The sequence below is a fragment of the Giraffa tippelskirchi genome, chromosome 9 (genome assembly GCF_054371585.1).
Source record: "Giraffa tippelskirchi isolate mGirTip1 chromosome 9, T2T-mGirTip1v1.2.pri, whole genome shotgun sequence".
In the NCBI taxonomy this organism is placed as follows: Eukaryota; Metazoa; Chordata; class Mammalia; order Artiodactyla; family Giraffidae; genus Giraffa; species Giraffa tippelskirchi.
In genome coordinates this window covers 43,454,746-43,473,850 of record NC_137283.1, presented here as the reverse complement: position 1 = coordinate 43,473,850, position 19,105 = coordinate 43,454,746, and the positions used below count along the sequence as shown (strand labels likewise).

General features: G+C 41.8%; 1 protein-coding gene across 11 annotated transcripts in view; it reads right to left on the bottom strand.

The window, feature by feature from the left end:
- The window catches only part of ERC2 (ELKS/RAB6-interacting/CAST family member 2), a 957,804-nt gene that overhangs the window by 354,830 nt on the left and 583,869 nt on the right, over positions 1–19,105 (bottom strand). The window contains exon 15 of one of the 11 annotated variants that reach the window (XM_081524873.1): positions 6,615–6,706. The exons of the other annotated variants lie outside the window; for them this stretch is intronic. Coding sequence (XP_081380999.1) covers positions 6,615–6,706 — 92 coding nt within the window. The remainder of the gene's footprint in view (positions 1–6,614; positions 6,707–19,105) is intronic. 11 annotated transcript variants of the gene reach the window in all.

Here is a 19,105-nt window from a genome sequence, read left to right as displayed (position 1 = left end):
AGGACTTCTCAGCTCACTGTGCTCAGCTCCATGAAGTCACTTTGCCAACAAAATCATTTCTTTTTATTTTTTTATTTTTTCCCCCTCTTCTTCTTCCCTTCCACCCCATCCCCATCTCCCACCCTCTTAGAGTAACTCTAAACTGTTTTAGAACACCTTCGTTCCTGCAGAGCTTCAAACAGCAGCAGCAAAGTCTAGAAGTGTAGGGGCTGCTAAAGCTGTCTTCGCTGTTGTCCGTGCCACTGGGGCAGGGGTGTAGAATGACCTTAAGTCTCCAGGCTCCCTACCATGCCCGACCAGCCGGGCTGCTCCTAATGAATAACAAATGGACCTTCCTGACACATTCACTCAGGACAAGCTGCCATTACAAGCCGTTTTGTTTTTTTAGCGTTGTGGTAATGTATCATCTTGCTTGGCTGGATGTCATCTCTGAGAAGGTCACCAAAGGTATGTGCACCTTTCTCCTAGACTCCCTGCCAACCCGCTCACACCCCATTAACACCACTCCTTTAAAGCAAGCCATGGCAAATGTGGACAAACTACACAACACTTCTGTTTGGACCTATGGAACCAAAATACCTAGGTCCCCCGCTCATAGGTCCCACTTATGAGCTATAAAACACTCCCCATTTTGTAAGAGAAGTTCCTCAAAAGAAGGTAGATAGATCTTTAGCATGGATAGAAGACAAGTCACAGGAGTCACAAGGGACAGCATTGAGCTTTCAAAATTTGGGGTGTATGTGTATGTGTGCAGAAATGAATGCCCTGTATCCTGAGCTAAAAATCAGATCTCAATTCAGAGTAGAAAAGGATTGTTTCCAAGGCTCCTACTATTCATCTTCATTTCACAGATATTTAAAGCATGGATTATGTTGCTATGGACAATTAGCCTTTTATCCAATTTTACTTGAGAGTTTAACTCTCCCACCCGAAGGTTTTAATTATACCCTCAGCCCCATACTTAGGCCTCGGTTCCTGCAGCTGGAAATCTGCCCCAGTGATGTTATAACCTTGTTAATGTAACAAAAGAGGAGTTTACTTAAAACTGGACTGACTATGGACTTAAGCCAAATTTACTTGAAAGAGGAAAGAGTCTGTCAAAAATCCTATAGTAAACACGGCAAAGCAGTTCTTTCATAGCCTTCCCTTAATTCATAGCGACAAGCAATTTACATGTAAGTGGATTCATATGCTCTACCAAGAGGCCGCCTCTCCAAGCTGGGGCCCTGTGAGCTCTCCCCATCACCCAACCCACCTCCCCTTTTTCTTTTCTTTCCTCCCTTTTAGTTTTTTTTCCCCCCTCTTTCTTGGTATGTGAGGTAAGCTTTTTTCCTTAGTGAAACAGCATAAATCCACAATGTTTTAATCGCTCCCAAAGCATAATTAGGGCCCTCTAAACATTTACTAAGCCAGTCACTCTGAATAAAGGCAACCTAAATTTTCAAAATCCACTCTTAGATGTGACTGTTGTCCTGTCAAATACACACTTTATATTCTGCTGAAGCCCGCTTATGAAGAGTGGAAAAAGTCCCCTGCTAACAAGGCAAGAGTTGCGAGCCTTAAGTGGAAGCTGTTGATCAAATACAAGAGCCCACGTTTTCCTCTGTTGCCAAAATCCTGCAGGGCTTCTTGCCTTCTACTGTTAATTAGATTACCTTTTTTAGTCCACACACTAACAAAAAACATACATTAGACTAAACAAGATATGACAACAAGGAAGGCTTGAAGGGGGAGCCTTCTGAGAAAACATTAAAGAAAAACATCACTCTTAATATCACTGTACAAAAGGAAAAAAAAGAGACTGCAGGTAATTTCAGCCTACAAGGGGGGAAATCCTCAACATTTTAGAAGCAAAGACCAAAAAATTAACTCCCCACAAGTAGGACAGCAGGCAGGGGTTTGCTTTAGTTACATTATTTTCAACTATGCTCTTTGACAAAATCCATCCGCAGCAAACAACTGGCCAGCACTCAAGTTTCTTTCATGCACATTGAAAGTTTAATTAGTTCTAACTAGATCAAAAGTTGTTTTTCCCCTTTTGGCATGTATCTGTATCATTTCTGTGCTATTTGGAAGCTGCCAGACATCAAAGGCAGATCCATCATTCTTGGGGAACCTCCGTTCCTTGGAGGCAATTCCAGTCTACCTCTCCTTCCATGCTACCGGATCTCATGGTAGCCAGGGGCCACTCTGGCAGGGCTGGTTCCACCTCAAGACACACACACAGCTCCTTCTCACTCCTCCAGAACAGCACCCAGCACAAAATAGCCTAACTGTTCCTAAGAATGCCCTGAGAAAACCCCAGACAAACCATTACCATATGGACACGGCAAATCCCCCCACAATGGAGAACTGGTGGAAAATATTCTAAGACTGAGAAAGTCCAGAATTTGGCATCATTAAGGCCTTTAACAGCTCACAATATGGGGACCTTTTCAGTTGCACCAAAGTTAGTCTAATTTGTTCATCCTTTTTCTTTTTTCACAGTCCTTTTTGCTATTTATTCCAGTCTTTGGCTCTAGGCTTCAAATGTGATTAGCAGGTTACTTAGGTAAGGAAATCGTAAAGCCACTCCAGTATTCTTGCCTGGGAAATCCCATGGACAGAGGAGCTTGGTGGGCTAAGTCCACGGGGGTCACAAAAGAGCTAGACATGACTTAGCGATTTAACAACAGGCAAACCTACCAAGAGTCTTCTACTTTATATAAGAGCTTAAAGGTTACAAATGCCCAGGTTGAAGGCAAGGGTGAGCATCCCAGCCCTCTTCCATATCAGTATGTACCTTAGGCAAGTCTACTTAGCTTTGTTGAGCCTCAGTTTCCTTCTCTGAAACCTGGGAAGAGTGTCCCTTCATCAAGTTTTTACAGGGGGTAAGAAACGTAAAGCACTGAGCCCTGTGTTTTACAGGCCAAACATGCCGAAAGGGTACGCTTAGTTAGCGTTAGATGCTAATCAAAGTAACCACTTCTCTAGAGTATATAGTCATAGTGTGGCTTGATCTTGTCTTTAAATCATAAAGGTAAAATTAGTTTAAGATTCTTTTACTGATCATTTCCTATGTGCCAAGAATGAAACTAGGAGCTACTTATGTAGACTACATCTTCCTCTGTTAGAGTGGCAAGGTCTACAGCTACATTCTAGCTACATCTTCACCAGCTCAGAGTCCCTGGCATCTGGGAGAAGTTATGTAACTCACTTCAGGCCAGTAATATAGGCATATCCCCTTGGAAGGGGATATATGTTCCCATAGGTGACAGTGTTTAGCACATATTCTTCCTTCTGATGAAATACAGATGTGATGACTGAATCTGCAGCAACAATTTTGTAACATGAAGAGAAAAGCTAGCCATGACAGAGGATGAAATAGAACAGCAATAGTAAAACACTGCACACTTTCTGGCTACCTGCAGACTTACTGTTATGTTAAAAAAATATTATTCAACTTGAGTGTTTTCTGTTAGGGCAGGTAAGTATATCCCTAGCTGATACCTACCCTGATTTCTCTTTGGCCTAGAAGATGTGGCTACAGAGAAAAAAGGGTTTCTGGATACCCTGTGTATCTGCCTGGACCTATTTAAGGGAGGATTATTTAAGGGAGATGGCAACTTGAGATGTAGAATGTCTGCTGCCCAAACTCATCACACTTCCCTTTCCAGCGGCCCCACCCCATGCTGCAGGATCACACAACACAACTACTAAATTGTGGTATTATCACTGTCTGCAATATTTTGGCTTCCCTCGGGTTCCAAAATATTATGTTTAAAAATCTCCATACGTGCCCTTGGTTGTGTTCCAAAAAGAAAAGACATTACTGGTGAGCATGTGCCTTCCTAAGAAGCACTGATGAGAGTACATCTTGAAGTGAGCACATTAATGGGTGTCCTTTAAACCCTCCACTTCACATTTTCCCATTAGAGCCTCCTTAATTTAGCACCCCAGGATTCTACTTAAATACCTTCTTAGTCAGGATTAGGGGAGCAAAAGGAGACCACAGGGCCCTGACCCTGACAGTTCAAATTGTCAGCGCCAGGAGACTGACACACTTTTCTCCCCACTAATCCCGCACTGTGTGGCATGGTCTCAATTTCAGAGAAACCCAAATGCTTATACACTTAGCCAATCCCCAAGTGATTCAGATAAACTCAGTACTGAATAAGTGAGGCATTTATGTATCTTGAATATCTCTACTTGCTCGATGCCAGGGCCTCAATATTTTGATAAAGTGATGACAGGAAGAACACAGAGAACAAAAAGTAAAAGCAAAGAAAATACTATAAGTACATGGAAAAACTATGAGCTGCTAGAATTTATTTTGTATATTACAGAGGGAATACATGTCTACAAGGCCATTTTCAAAATGCAGATTTTAGAGGCCAGATTGGTTTTCCTTCCTCTTTTGCGGAAACTGAAGCAGATTTGGGCTCAGGATATCCAAGGGCAATTTCTAAAAGCCACTTTGAATTGTCTTCCTCTTGAATCTGCCAAAAAATTACACTGAAAAGGACTTTAAAAATCCTTTTTGTCTGTAGCAACACTGTCAAATAGAAATACAAGCCAAATTTTCAAGTAGCCACTTTAAAAATAAGTAAAAAGAAACAACTGAAATTATTATAAATCTTTTTATTTAGCCAAATTTATTCAAAATATTATTTCAGTATAAATATAAAACTAATACTGAAATAATTTATATTCTTTTTTTCATAATAAGTTTTTGAAATCAGGAGTGCATTTACATTCATACCACACCTCAATTTGGACAAGCACGTTTCAAATGCTCAGTAGTCACAGAAGGCCATGGCTAATGCACTGAAAGTACTGATCTATATACTTCTTCCATACACACATACATACATGCATACAGACATACATACACATATACATACACATAAATGTGCATGCAAACACACACACACACACACACACACACACACAGAATCAATGGCACAAATGCTATCATAATAGCAGAATAACATGTAGCAGCTTTTGATTCCTGGCTATTCCACACATTTAGTGAAGGGGGTGGGATATAAATCAGCACAAGGTAGATTATAGCCTAATCCAGATGAGATGGCTGATATTTAACTATTTTTTGACCTAAAATATGGCAATTTCAAGTAGTTCAGCCCAGTATTTTTAACTCAAAATTTTCATGGAAGGGGCATGGTGATATCCAGCACTTAGACCCATGGTAGCCTCCACAGCAGGCCAGTCACTGTCATGAGTCGTTTCTGACTGCAAAAGTACGAATCACTATATTTCAGGTCCAAGTACAGCAATTAACTAACTGCTTAAATGTTTAGCTCTTGTTTTATAGGCTGATAAACAGCTCCTACAAGTCTGGATGAAAGATGGTATTTGATCAAAAAGCAAGGCACTAGCCAATGATAGGTGTTCCTGACTCCCTGCCATGTGCCGCTCAAGACCAATGGCTGCAGATGCCTAGAAGCACATCACTTAGTGGCCTGAGAAGTTCCTCAAATTCAGTCTTTGTAAAATCATTTCCACAACCACCATTACCACTACTATCATCATGTTGTCACCATCATTATCTTCAACATTATACCATCACCACAACCATGACTACCATGATCCTCTTGTAGTCATCATCATCATCACTACTATCATCATTGTCCATCATCACTACCAACACCCCTATCACTGGCATCACTATAACTCCTATTTAATAAGTCCTTACTTAGTTCCTATTACCCACATTCCTAAGATACTTTCACTCTTTCATCCACTGGACTCCTATCAATCTTTACGACTTAGTTTAAATATCACTCCTCAAAGTCCTCCCTACCTCACAGCCTAAATGAATTGCTCTCTCACCTTTGTGGAATCACTGAAAAAGTACATGTCTAAGTTATAATGCCATGACCTAATTGTGCAATCTTCTCTGTCTGCTTTCAGCTCCTAGAACTGGCTCAGGGAGATCTCATAACACTGTGCAGAGCCCTACACTTTTAATAGCTTTATTGTGATATAATTCACATATTGCAGAATTAACCCATTTAAAGTGTACAAGTAAATGAGCTGTGGTATATTCAGTTGTGAACCCATCACTACAATCAAATTTAGAAAACAGTTAAACCTTGTACATAGCCAAACTAAACTATAAGTGCTCCCTTTACCCACAGTGACTGTACATGCACTATTCCTACCATATTCAATTTTTTTAAATAAAAATTTTTATACTAACTGGAGAATAAGAAGCACTGTCCCATGTAAAAGAAAAAACTGAGAGAAAATAGTAGCAGTAAAATTATGACTATGCAAAATGTATGCAAAGGAAAAGAGATTAGAAAAAAAATCAAAACATCAAGTCTTTTTCTCAGGTAAACACTTTCCTCCTGATGCTAGTCAATATTCTCACAATATGCACATTTAATTTCTGTTTTTTAAAAGAAGTCTTATTTGAAATAAGTGATTCTTGATTTTTCATATGAAAAGAGATGTAACATCCATGCTATTAGTCACTTGAAAACATCACACAAGAGAAAGCATTTTTATAATTACAAAGCCCTACAAAAATATTATTTACTGCTTTTAACAATAACACAATGAATCTATATCATTCAATCTATTATACTGTTAAAATATGTAGCACTCACAGAATTTCAGATCTAGTACAGATAATTTGCTGTATTCATTTGATTCTTCCATGATGATAACAGACGACCTCTTCTCTCCTGCCTTACTGACCCTGTGAACATTTTAACATATTATAGATGAATTTACTAGTTTCTTAATCTTTAAATGAAGTAGCCTGTATACTTCTGGGTCTTATCAGGAAGTGTATGTGTGTGGTCTATACACAAATACACATGTAGAGTTAAACTCTGTATCTCCAACAGGCAGGCTTTGCCCCTGCAGGTGTGGCAAGCAAGAGATTATACAACCCACATCTAAGATGCAGGAACATCTGCTGCATTCCTGTAACTGGTTTCTTGGCTGGATTTAAGAACCTTTTGAGCCTATAGTTGATCACTTCTGCTCTGGGTGCCACTGAGGCCCAAGGAAATGATGCTAAGACAGTTCATGAGACAGGGGCATAATTCACTCAGTTGGAAAAAAAAGCAATCCAGCTCTCCTTTTCTCCCAGCTGATTTTAGAGAGCCCTTGCCTTGTGGACTTTGGCATCAGAGGCTAAGGCTCTCCTGGTCCTCCACTGGCTGCTACTCAATAGAAACACCATCCTATTGTGATCATTATTATGTCTTTAGTTAATGAAGCTTAAAAAAGAAAGCATGTTTTCAGAGATGCTAAAGGGCAGAGGCCCGTCTTGATTGAAGTCAGCCTTGGCAGGATCAAATCGTTTCTTCCTAAGGTTTTATATTCTTTTGGTAGTTCTTTTTTTGTATTATTTCAAAAATTAAAATAATAAAACATTCGGCTATGCAACGGAAAGCTGTTGAAGTTTGCTGGCACGGATTTTCCTGTATACGCTGTTAGTTGCATTGAAAAGCAAACTCCAAGCTGGAGTTTTAAATCTTTTCCACACTCAATATCTCCTTGAAAAATTCCAGACCAGTTCTGGGAACCCCTTTCATTGTGTATCTTATTTTTTAAAAAATCCTTTCTTATTATAAACATATAAATTATTTCTGATACCATCATGCAAGAAAGGTAATGCTGAAAATTTCATATCCAGTTACAGCTGGCCAATGTGAATGTAAACAGTGTTACTATACATTGTGTAGATAGCATCTCCAATGGCAGCTTGCGAAAAATGACTTGGGTTAGTAGCCAACTTTGAATGACCACATGTCACGAAGAATGTGAGAATGCAAGGAAAAGGGCACTCTAACCTGCTTGGAGGGGAAACTATTTGTTTTAAGGTAAAGATAAGGTTAGGAGGCAAGGGTGCTGTGGTAGAAGGTTAGCTATTATTGCATACTTATGGTAATGACATTTTTGATCTCCTCTCCCCATGGAGGTGGACATTTTACAGCAGAATTTTCCAAAGCTGTTTGGGTTCTTAGCAGGACCCCATCTATTTAATTGTTGGCCATTTAAATACTGTATTTGACTTTAAGTCCCATATGAAATACTCCTCCTATCTCCCTTCAACCTGGCTCACATCTCTCACCCATTAGGTCTCATATCAGCCCTTTATTCCTCCTGGAAGCTTCCTTAAGCCCCCATGCTTCCTTCCAATCTGGATTCAATGTCCTAATACCACCCCCCCCCAGGGCCTTCCTTATCAGAGTTCTTACTCCATCTTCCTCATTAGCGCATGAGCTTCACTAGGTTGGAACCATGTTAACAGGGCTGGACTCAATGCCCTATCCATAGAAGGTGCCCAGTGACTAATTGTGGAATACACAGAAAAAGAATCCACAGACTATCTAACAGAGATGGGTTAGACTATTAAGTGTCCTCTAAACCTGTTAGAAGAAGACAAAGAAGAACTGGGGACTTTGGAGGTAAGAAGATTCTGTAGCATGGGGGGTAATGAGAACAGGACAAGACAGAAGAACAGTCTTAAATACTCAAGAATCATTAAGAAGGACTAAATGCTTATGTGCCCCAAAAAGCAAAATGCAAAATAATAAAAAATCAAGGGGGTGACATGACAAATAAACTTATTATAGTGCAACAAAAGACAAACATTTAAGGGACAGTTCTCTGATGAGAGAACATTGATAAATAGATTTATTATGAGTTGCTAAATATAGATCTGTGCTAAGTGTTTTATATGTATTAGCTCATTTAATCATCAGAGAAACTCCACAGGCAAGGTAATGTAATTTATACATTTGTCAGTGTCACAGTACAAGAAGAGTAAATGGCAAGGCAGAGATATAAACCCAAGTCATCTTTCGGTTCAAAGCCCAGGCTCTTGACCCTTGTGCTAATGTATTCCTCATCAACCCTGACGCTGGGCAGAGGTTAAAGGACCTCTTTCCAGAAACGCTGTTGCAATTTAGGGAGCATCATCAGGTGAGAGGACAGGCTAGGTGATATGAAACACTAAGTTTTCATGATGACACACTTAACTGTCATCATGTAGTCTTGCCTGGCTCAAGGCCAACTGTCAACCAAAATGTGATGGATATAAAGTCTGTTTTGGTGTAAGACCCTAACCTTCACATTTCCTTATCCTTTTGGGACACCTTCTCTGTCCATCTTCTATTGCAAGTGGGGCAAGACTGTTGCCCAAGTTCCTGGCCCACCTGTTATGCATTCCTGAATCATTCTCCTCTAGAGCAACCAGATTGGAATACCAAGCCCAAGACAAACAACTGGCTCAAATCAAAGATGTACCATGGTAACCTAGTTGAGGGAGAAAAGGGCAAAGAAGATGTTCAGAGATAGAAATCATTCTGCTCCTCCCTAAAATTACCCAGGCTGGATGTACAAGATCCATCCTAATAATTAAAACATCGAGACTGGAGTTAAGCTCTGGGGAAATGGGGACTATGTCTGAGCCATGAATAGATCAGCATCTAATGTATGGGAGAAGCCTACCTCTTGCTCAGTGAATTATGATTGAATTAATTAAAAAACAAACGCCCTAGAGCAGGGGTCTGCAACCTCTGGGATCTAATGTCTGATGATTTGAAGTGGAACTGATATAATAATAATTAAGTGTACAATAAATGTAATGTACTTGAATCATTCTGAAACTATCTCCTCAACTCCTGTCCATGGGAAAATTATCTTCCACGAAACTGGTGACAAGTGCCAAAAAGGTTTGGGATGGCTGCTCTGGAATAACTGAAGGAAAAAAAATTCCCAAGGAAATGGGGGCTTCTGGGAACAAGCAGAGATCATCATCAACAAAAATAGTGCAAGAAGCAAAATAGTTATGTTCAGGCCTCAGTAGAGATTTGGGAGTTTAATCTTATTATAAAGAGAGCTTAATCTCAGCTACATTCTCTGTAGAAAAGTTACCATTAATCAATAGCCAAGAACCCTTAGGCATAAAGATGTGACTCACCATTAGTCTATGGTCACCCTTCAACAAAAGTTGTTGTCTGTTTTCTTGCTTCAAAATCTTGAAGAGTTACCATTCAGTCAAGAAATTTAAAAGACACAAGACCAAGAAAGGCCTGTCCTTCCAGTCATGTGTAGAAATGTCAATAACCACCAAGAGGTAACAAAAACTCTACCATAATGTAATCATGTCAGTTCTGACAACATTGAGACATAAGCATAAGCCAGGGTGAATAGAGCCAGAAATCAACTGAAGAATGTGTCAGGTGGTATAAATTTTTTGAACTTCCCTATATAATACCACTAAATGGTCCATTTTGCAGTTTTATAGCAACATTTTAAAAAATCAGAATCTAAACCTCTCACATTTGGATTCCAGTGAGTTTCAACCTTATGGGGGAAAGCCTTCATTAGAATTCTCCTCCACCTTAAAGTGTTTGTAATTTGCTGTCACAAATGTTTATCTAAAAAAAAGAATGTTTATATTGAAATATTTATGAATGAAATGATATAATGTCTGGGATTTTCTTCAAAATAACTGAGGGATAGGAGTGGGGAAATGTGGGATAGGAAGGAAACAGTACTGCCAATGAGTTGAGTAATGGCTGAAGTTAGGTGAAGGGTATGTGGAGTTTCATTTTACTTTTGTATGCAATTGACATCTTAAAAACAAAAATAAGGTCTAACAGAAATTTACCCTAGCCCATTGGGCCATCAATTAGACAAGAGATGATTCTCACAGGAATACACCTCTCTGTTCCATGGAAGCACCCCGTCCTTTAAAGAAAGACAAAACCCAGCTTTCATCAACACTAACTTCTAGTCATATCTCATTTGGGTGTTTCTCCTCAGATGCCAGCATGGGTTTTACATTAAAAGGCAGGCTATTCAAGGTACTTTTTAAAAATATATTATTTAGTAGGGAATTTTCAAATGAACAAAATTCTTTAAAACTCTCTAAATACAGGCATTTGATAAAGTCATCATTCCAAATGACAAGCTTATATAACTTTGATACATTCTTCATTGAAAGGCCTTCTCCATGGAAAGCTTTAGTAAAAGGTGAAAGATTTATTCAGCCTGAAAAGAAACTAGAGCATAAAGGCCTTCTAAAGAAATCAAAGTCTTCACAGGAAAGTTTTGGAGCTACTGAAAGTGAAAAGTGACAGTGAAAGTCGCTCAGTTGTGTCCAACTCTTTGTGACCCCATAGACCATACAGCCCATGGGACTCTTCCAGGCCAGAACACTGGAGTGGGTAACCTTTCCCTTCTCCAGGGGATCTTCCCAACCCAGTGGTCGAACCCAGGTCTCCCACATTTCAGGCGGATTCTTTACCAGCTGAGCCACAAGGGAAGCCCTATTGAGAGCACAGTTGTTCCAGAAACATAAGATGCAGGCAATGCCCACACATGCAAGCAGATTACAGAAAATTCATCTTGAAATCAGTTCCTAGAACTAAAGAGTATATGTCCCCAAAGAAAATGGTCCTGAATTATAGCCAATGTCTAAGCTACCCCACTAAAGACAAAGATGTATGCTGCTGCTGCTGCTAAGTCGCTTCAGTCGTGTCCGACTCTGTGTGACCCCATAGACGGCAGCCCACCAGGCTCCGCCGTCCCTGGGATTCTCCACGCAAGAATACTGGAGCGGGTTGCCATTTCCTTCTCCAGTGCATGAAAGGGAAAAGTGAAAGTGAAGTTGCTCAGTCGTGTCCGACTCTTAGCGATCCCATGGACTGTAGCCTACCAGGCTCCTCCATCCATGGGATTTTCCAGGCAAGAGTACTGGAGTGGGGTGCCATTGCCTTCTCCAAAAGGTGTATGACACTGTTAAATAGTGGGAAAGGCTCCTTTCTAAACTTTCTGAATCTATCCGGTCTAGGACTGCCTGCTTCCAGAAGGCAGAAGGCCTACATGTTGGCCATGGGCCAGTTTAAAACTTCGCTAATACCACTAACACACTGGCTCAAGGCTCACAGTATTCCAGGAAGGCAGTAGGCTGCAGGTCCAAGGTGAGAAACTATAGATATATACAGGCTAGGAGTAGACTAGCACTTCTCATTCAAGGGCTATTTTGCCTTCAAAGGGGACTTCCGGAAATATCTGGGGATATTTTTGATTGTTCCAAATGGAGGTGGGGGATTGTTCCCACCATCTGCTAGGTAAAGGCCACAGATGCTATTAAACATAAGACAGCTCCCACAACAAAGAATTAACCAGCCCAGCATCAGAAGGGTTGCCATTAAGAAACTCTGGACTAGAGCAATAGTTGCCACAACAATTCCCTCACAGTCCCCCTGCATGAAGGCATGAAAGTGTTCAGGGAAACAGGACACAGAGCTGACAGGAAGAAGGGGAAGAGAGGGATGCCCATCTCTACCACTCCAATAGTCGATCTAAACCTAGTCCAATAAACTCAATTCCCTACAGGTCTCTTGAAAACTTCCATTTCTCTCCATCTCCACTGCCACCATCCTAGGATAATCTCTTCCCACCTCAAAAAATTCAGCAGCTTTCTAGTAGTATGCCCACATCCAAATCTATGCTCCACACAAAAGCCTCTGTGTGCTGTGCTGGTCAAGCAAGGTGGCAAGACTACAGGGCAATTCTGAGAGGCTCAAATCCTACCGGACTATGTGACCCTGGGCTGGTTAACTTCTTTGTGCCTCTGTTTCCTCAAAAGTGAAGATCATTTTTTGCACAGTTCTTCTGTGTTTTCTTGCTACCTCTTCTTAATATCGTCTGCTTCTGTTAGGTCCATACCATTTCTGTCCTTTATAGAGCCCATCTTTGCATGAAATGTTCTCTTGGTATCTCTAATTTTCTTGAAGAGATCTCTAGTCTTTCCCATTCTGTTGTTTTCCTCTATTTCTTTGCACTGATGTCTAAGGAAAGCTTTCTTATCTCTCCTTGCTATTCTTTGGAACTCTGCCAGACATCCTGGAATGTGAAGTCAAGTGGGCCTTAGAAAGCATCACTACGAACAAAGCTAGTGGAGGTGATGGAATTCCAGTTGAGCTATTTCAAATCCTGAAAGATGATGCTGTGAAAGTGCTGCACTTGATATGCCAGCAAACTTGAGAAACTCAGCAGTGGCCACAGGACTGGAAAAGGTCAGTTTTCGTTCCAATCCCAAAGAAAGGCAATGCAAAAGAATGCTCAAACTACGGCACAATTGCACTCATCTCACACGCTAGTAAAGTAATGCTGAAAATTCTCCAAGCCACGTTTCAGCAATACATGAACCATGAACTTCCAGATGTTCAAGCTGCTTTTAGAAAAGGCAGAGGAACCAGAGATCAAATTGCCAACATCCGCTGGATCATCAAAAAAGCAAGAGAGTTCCAGAAAAACATCTATTTCTGCTTTCTTGACTATGCCAAAGCCTTTGACTGTGTGGATCACAATGAACTGTGGAAAATTCTGAAAGAGATGGGAATACCAGACCATCTGACTTGTCTCTTGAGAAACCGGTATGCAGGTCAGGAAGCAACAGTTAGAACTGGACATGGAACAACAGACTGGTTCCAAATAGGAAAAGGAGTACATCAAGGCTGTATATTGTCACCCTGCTTATTTAACTTATATGCAGAGTACATCATAAGAAACGCTGGGCTGAAAGAAACACAAGCTGGAATCAAGATTGCCGGGAGAAATATCAATAACCTCAGATATGCAGATGACACCACCCTTATGGCAGAAAGTGAAGAAGAACTAAAGAACCTCTTGATGAAAGTGAAAGAGGAGAGTGAAAAAGTTGGCTTAAAGCTCAACGTTCAGAAAACTAAGATCATGGCATCTGGTCCCATCACTTCATGGGAAATAGATGGGGAAACAGTGGAAACAGTGTCAGACTTTATTTGGGGGGGCTCCAAAATCACTGCTGATGGTGATTGCAGCCATGAAATCAAAAAACACTTACTCTTGGAAGGAAGGTTATGACCAACCTAGATAGCATATTTAAAAGCAGAGACATTACTTTGCCAACAAAAGTCCATCTAGTCAAGGCTATGGTTTTTCCAGTGGTCATGCATTGATGTGAGAGTTGGACGGTGAAGAAAGCTGAGCACCGAAGAATTGATGCTTTTGAACTGTGCTGTTGGAGAAGACTCTTGAGAGTCCCTTGGACTGCAAGGAGATCTAATCAATCCATCCTAAAGGAGATCAGTCCTGGGTGTTCACTGGAAGGACTGATGTTGAAGCTGAAACTCCAATACTTGGCCACCTCATGTGAAGAGTTGACTCATTGGAAAAGACCCTGATGCTGGGATGGATTGGGGGCAGGAGAAGAAGGGGACGACAGAGGATGAGATGGTTGGATGGCACCACTGACTTGTTGGACATGGGTTTGGGTAAACTCCAGGAGTTGGTGATGGACAGGGAGGCCTGGTGTGCTGCAATTCATGGGATCGCAAAGAGTCGGACATGACTGAGCAACTGAACTGAACTTCATCAAAAGTAGTATGAGAATGACAACAGCATTTATCTTAGAGGAAGCTGTGATGATACTAAGTTTATATTTACAAAGGTCTTTAAAAGTTTCTGGCACATGGTAAATACACTGCAATTGCTTTTTATTATTTTCAAATCATAATCTGATCATGTCACTTCACCTGCAGTGGGTTCTTTTCTTAGGATAAGTATCAATAATCTGACCATGGCCCCCATGGGTAGTCTGGCTTCTGCCATCCCCCTAGCCTCAGTCAATCCTGCTTTCCCCCTCGGTCTCTGTGCTTCCACCACACAGGCCTCCTGTGAATGAAGTGAAAGCATGTTGCTCCCTTCTAACATAGGGCCTTTGCACAGGCAATCTCCTCCTCTTAGAATGTGCTCTCTGACCTGACTCCACTCACTTATCCTGCCTCTTCAATTTAGTGAACTCTCACTCACTCAACACTTCATGGTTTATCCTAAGGGACCCCTTCTACTACCTTTAGGATGCTCTCTTCTCTCCAAAGATCTTTCCTTTTTTGCATACTCATCCCAGCTGCAATTCTACATTCAATTTTCTAATCCCATAACTGGACATGAGATTGTTCATTCATTGTCTCAGTAAACAACTGTGACTTCCTGGATCACTTGTTTCATGAATGAGCTAAGTCAATGTCTGAACAGCGACTGAGTCAATGAGTAGGTATGCTGAGCTTGCACCCCAGTCTGAAGGGCTGCATTAGAGCAGTTGCTGATAAAAGATGCAATGCCTTCAACTTTATGGGAATCCCAAGTGCCCTGAGCCTGGCTGTAAAGATGCTACCTAGGGCCTGGAGGCAGCTGACTTATGCTGTAGCCCAGGACTTCTAGAACGCTCTCTTTCCTTCCACCTCAAGAAACTCTTCCTTGTTCAGTCAAACCAACTTCCCCAAGCCTAAGGAATATAGAAAGGGCATTTATTTCTTGTATATGGCAGGAGCAGGGGGCTGTTTTCACTAGTCCTAAGACTGAGGCTGACTCTGGGAACATCAGCTTCGCATCTTTCTGGGATCATCACAGCAGCAGTCATTCGTATTCTACTACTACTACTACTAAGTCACTTCAGTCGTGGCCGACTCTGTGTGACCCCATAGACGGCAGCCCACCAGGCTCCGCCGTCCCTGGGATTCTCCAGGCAAGAATACTGGAGTGGGTTGCCATTTCCTTCTCCAGTGCATGAAAGGGAAAAGTAAAAGTGAAGTCGCTCAGTCATGTCCGACTCTTAGCGACCCCATGGACTGTAGCCTACCAGGCTCCTCCGTCCATGGGATTTTCCAGGCAAGAGTACTGGAGTGGGGTGCCATTGCCTTCTCCGACTACTAGCCTAAGCTTATATAATTTAATGAGCCTATTTTAGGAAAAAGAATGTAAGATTACAAATCAAAGTTAGATAAAAATGTGAATATTTATTTAGAACAAGAAAAGAAATCACAACAAATTGTTGGAACCTTGATAACCAAGCCCACTTTTGGAAATGTATCAATGGTGTGTGTCTAGAAATGGTTCCTGGGAGAAACCTGGATCCTTTATCTCCACCCAGATTCCTCTATTACTCACAGCAACTTTCAGAATTCACAGATCCAATGACGTGAGGAGCCCTGCCACTTAAGCCCTGTTAGTTTCATGGTGAATCAGCCTCTGCCAGAGATACTTGTTAAAAATGGAGACCCACCACCAAAAAAAAAAAAAAAAAAAAAATGAAGATGGCCAGACCTCAAAATTACTGAATCTGAACTTGTACATGTTCTCAGAAATGTGCATGGACTCAGAAATTCCCACATTCACAGATGTAACTCTGAGAACCATCATCCTAAATCACAATAAATCATCTGATGTCAAGAACTATGTCTTATTCACCCATGTTGCTTTCTTTTTTCCCAGCTCACAGCAAGCTCTCGATAAATATATTAAATTGTAGGGTTAATTGTTGATGTGTTTTACCATCCTAAATGATCCTTGGACACAGATGTAAAGAACAGACTTTTGGACTCTGTGGGAGAAGGTAAGGGTGGGATGATTTGAGAGAATAGCATTGAAACATGTATATTATCATATGTGAAATAGATCGCCAGTCCAGGTTCAATGCATGAGACAGGGTGCTCAGGGCCGGTGCACTGGGATGACTCTGAGGGATGGGATGGGGAGGGAGGTGGGAGGGAGGTTCAGGATGGGGAACACATTCGTATTCAAGGGTCATTAAAAACCAACTATTTTTATAAAACCACAGAATGACAGTTTTGTTTTAATGTTTTGACTGTAGCATCAAGCATTCTGCTTCTTTTTCCAAAATTACTTACTGCTGCTGCTGCTGCTAAGTTGCTTCAGTCGTGTCTGACTCTGTGCGACCCCATACACAGTAGCCCACCAGGCTCCCCCGTCCCTGGGATTCTCCAGGCAAGAATACTGGAGTGGGTTGCCATTTCCTTCTCCAGTGCATGAAAGGGAAAAGTGAAAGTGAAGTCGCTCAGTCGTGTCCGACTCTAGCGACCCCATGGACTGCAGCCTACCAGGCTCCTCCATCCATGGGATTTTCCAGGCAAGAGTACTGGAATGGGGTGCCATTGTCTTCTCAAATTACTTACTATGGGAAATGAAAACATTTTTAAATGATGTTTTCTCAAATCATTGTAACAAATCTCACACCTGTGACTACAGCACCATGATCTTCCCCACTGCACTGGTCTAGATTTGGCCAAAAACAGAATTCACCACAGACAGGTCCAATGAGGAGACTTCAATGAAAGGACTTCAGAGGAGAGGTGGTCAAGGTTAATGAAACAAATGTGCCGAGGCACCCCGGAAATGGCAACGAGGGGGCTGCTATTACTGCACCTTAGGCTGAAGGGGCAATAGGAAATATGAGTTAATCCCAGTGCCAATGGGAATTATGGATGGGGCACTGCTAAGAGGAGCTACAGTCATGGGGAGAAGTCCCTACTGCCAGAGACGTGGCCCCAGTGCCAGAAGGGAACAGGGAGGGAATTCTCTACTCTTTTTCTCTTCCCACCCGCTCATCAGGCTTCCCAGGTGGGACTAGTGGTAAACAACCCATGTGCCAATGCCGGAGACGTAAGAGACATGGGTTTCATCCCTGGGTTAGGAAGATTCCCTGGAGGAGGGCATGGCGACCCTTTCCAGCATAAGATTCTGACATGAACGAAGCAACTTGTCATGCATGCGCCCTCCCATCTCCTGCAGTGCCTCCTTCAGGCCATGGACCCACCAGAAGTCAGCCAGCAAAGGAACCCCTGCAATGCATCCTACAGGGACAGCGTTCCAGGGCACAGTCTCCCCTCCCAAAGAATGGCAGGTGTAGGGCAGAGCAGAGAATAACCACTGGACCTACCATACTGCCTTAGAATAAAGCCTTAGAAATGCATTGAAGGGAATGTTTTTTAAGAAAACCTTCACAGATACAGCCAAGAAGAGAAAGAAGCACCAAGCTCAAGGCTCATAAACTGAATACCTAAACACCATTTTCAAAACAGAACAGAAAGACAATTTAACTTTTATCATAATTGCATGCTGGCACAAGCTGCAGTGTACTCTGCAAATCTCTTCAAGGAAGCGAAGGCTTGGGTGTGAGTAATAACAGATTCTCAAAGAAGCTGGCCAAAGCCTCCTGCAGGTTCAAATTAAGATCCCAGGGATATTGGCTTAACCCAAAGATCAAGTCAAACACTGCATTTCAATTTTCACAATCTGTTGGTTCCCAAATTCCGTGACTGGAAAACAAAAGAGTTTGGGTATTCTTGACTGGCGACTCGGCTTCAGGCTCTAGCTCTCAATTGCTTTGCTCCTGAGAAACTGAGCAGCCTCCCCTCAAGATCTCATTCTCCAGGCAAGATTGCCAGAGCCAGCCCCTTCTCTACCCTCAAACACGCATGTGTGTGTCACTCACACACACACACACACACACACACACACACACTCTCTCTCTCTCTTTCCCAGATCTGCCTCCTGCTCAATAGTTAAAATTAGAATCTAGCAAGGGAATCATTACGTTGACAAAATACAGAAAATATTTTGACACCTCTTACTTTGTAGGGCACCAGAATAGGGGTAGGGAAAGGAGAGGAAAGAGAGGAGAGAGGAACACAAGGGAAAGGAAAGAAGAGAGAAAGAAGAAGTAAGAGGAGATTGGGTTGAAGAGAAAGCGAGAGTGGAAAAGGTGGGAACAGGAGGAAGAGACCACTAGCAAGAGGCAGAGTATAATTTTCATCAGCATTCATTTCTTCCTTCCACAAATTTTCATTAAGTGCTTCCCAGGGACCAAGAGCAGCCAAAACCTTCCTCACCTCCACTCTCTGCTTCATCCTGGAGGTCTTCAGTGACTTGGAGCCTTTGTTATGATGCCCTCTGTCACTGACGCTGCAGATATTGATGTTTCCCTTCTACCTCCTCAGGGCTGAGGCATCGCCCAATAATGTCTACAGTTTATTTTACTTTTGCAAAGAAGATGATACAGGGAGATAGAAAACCTTCAAGCTGGGATTTCCCCCAAGTCCTGCCCTCTCTCTTCTGGCAAAGAGCTGGCATCTGGACCACAGTCTTTGTCCCATTGATGCCCCAGCTCTGGAATACATTCTCCCACTTTGGCAGTGGCCTTATTTTACTTCTATCCTTTTTGCTCTAAATAATCATTGCAAGAAGTGGTTCCTAGGAAAAGACCTAACTACCTAATGGGTTGTGA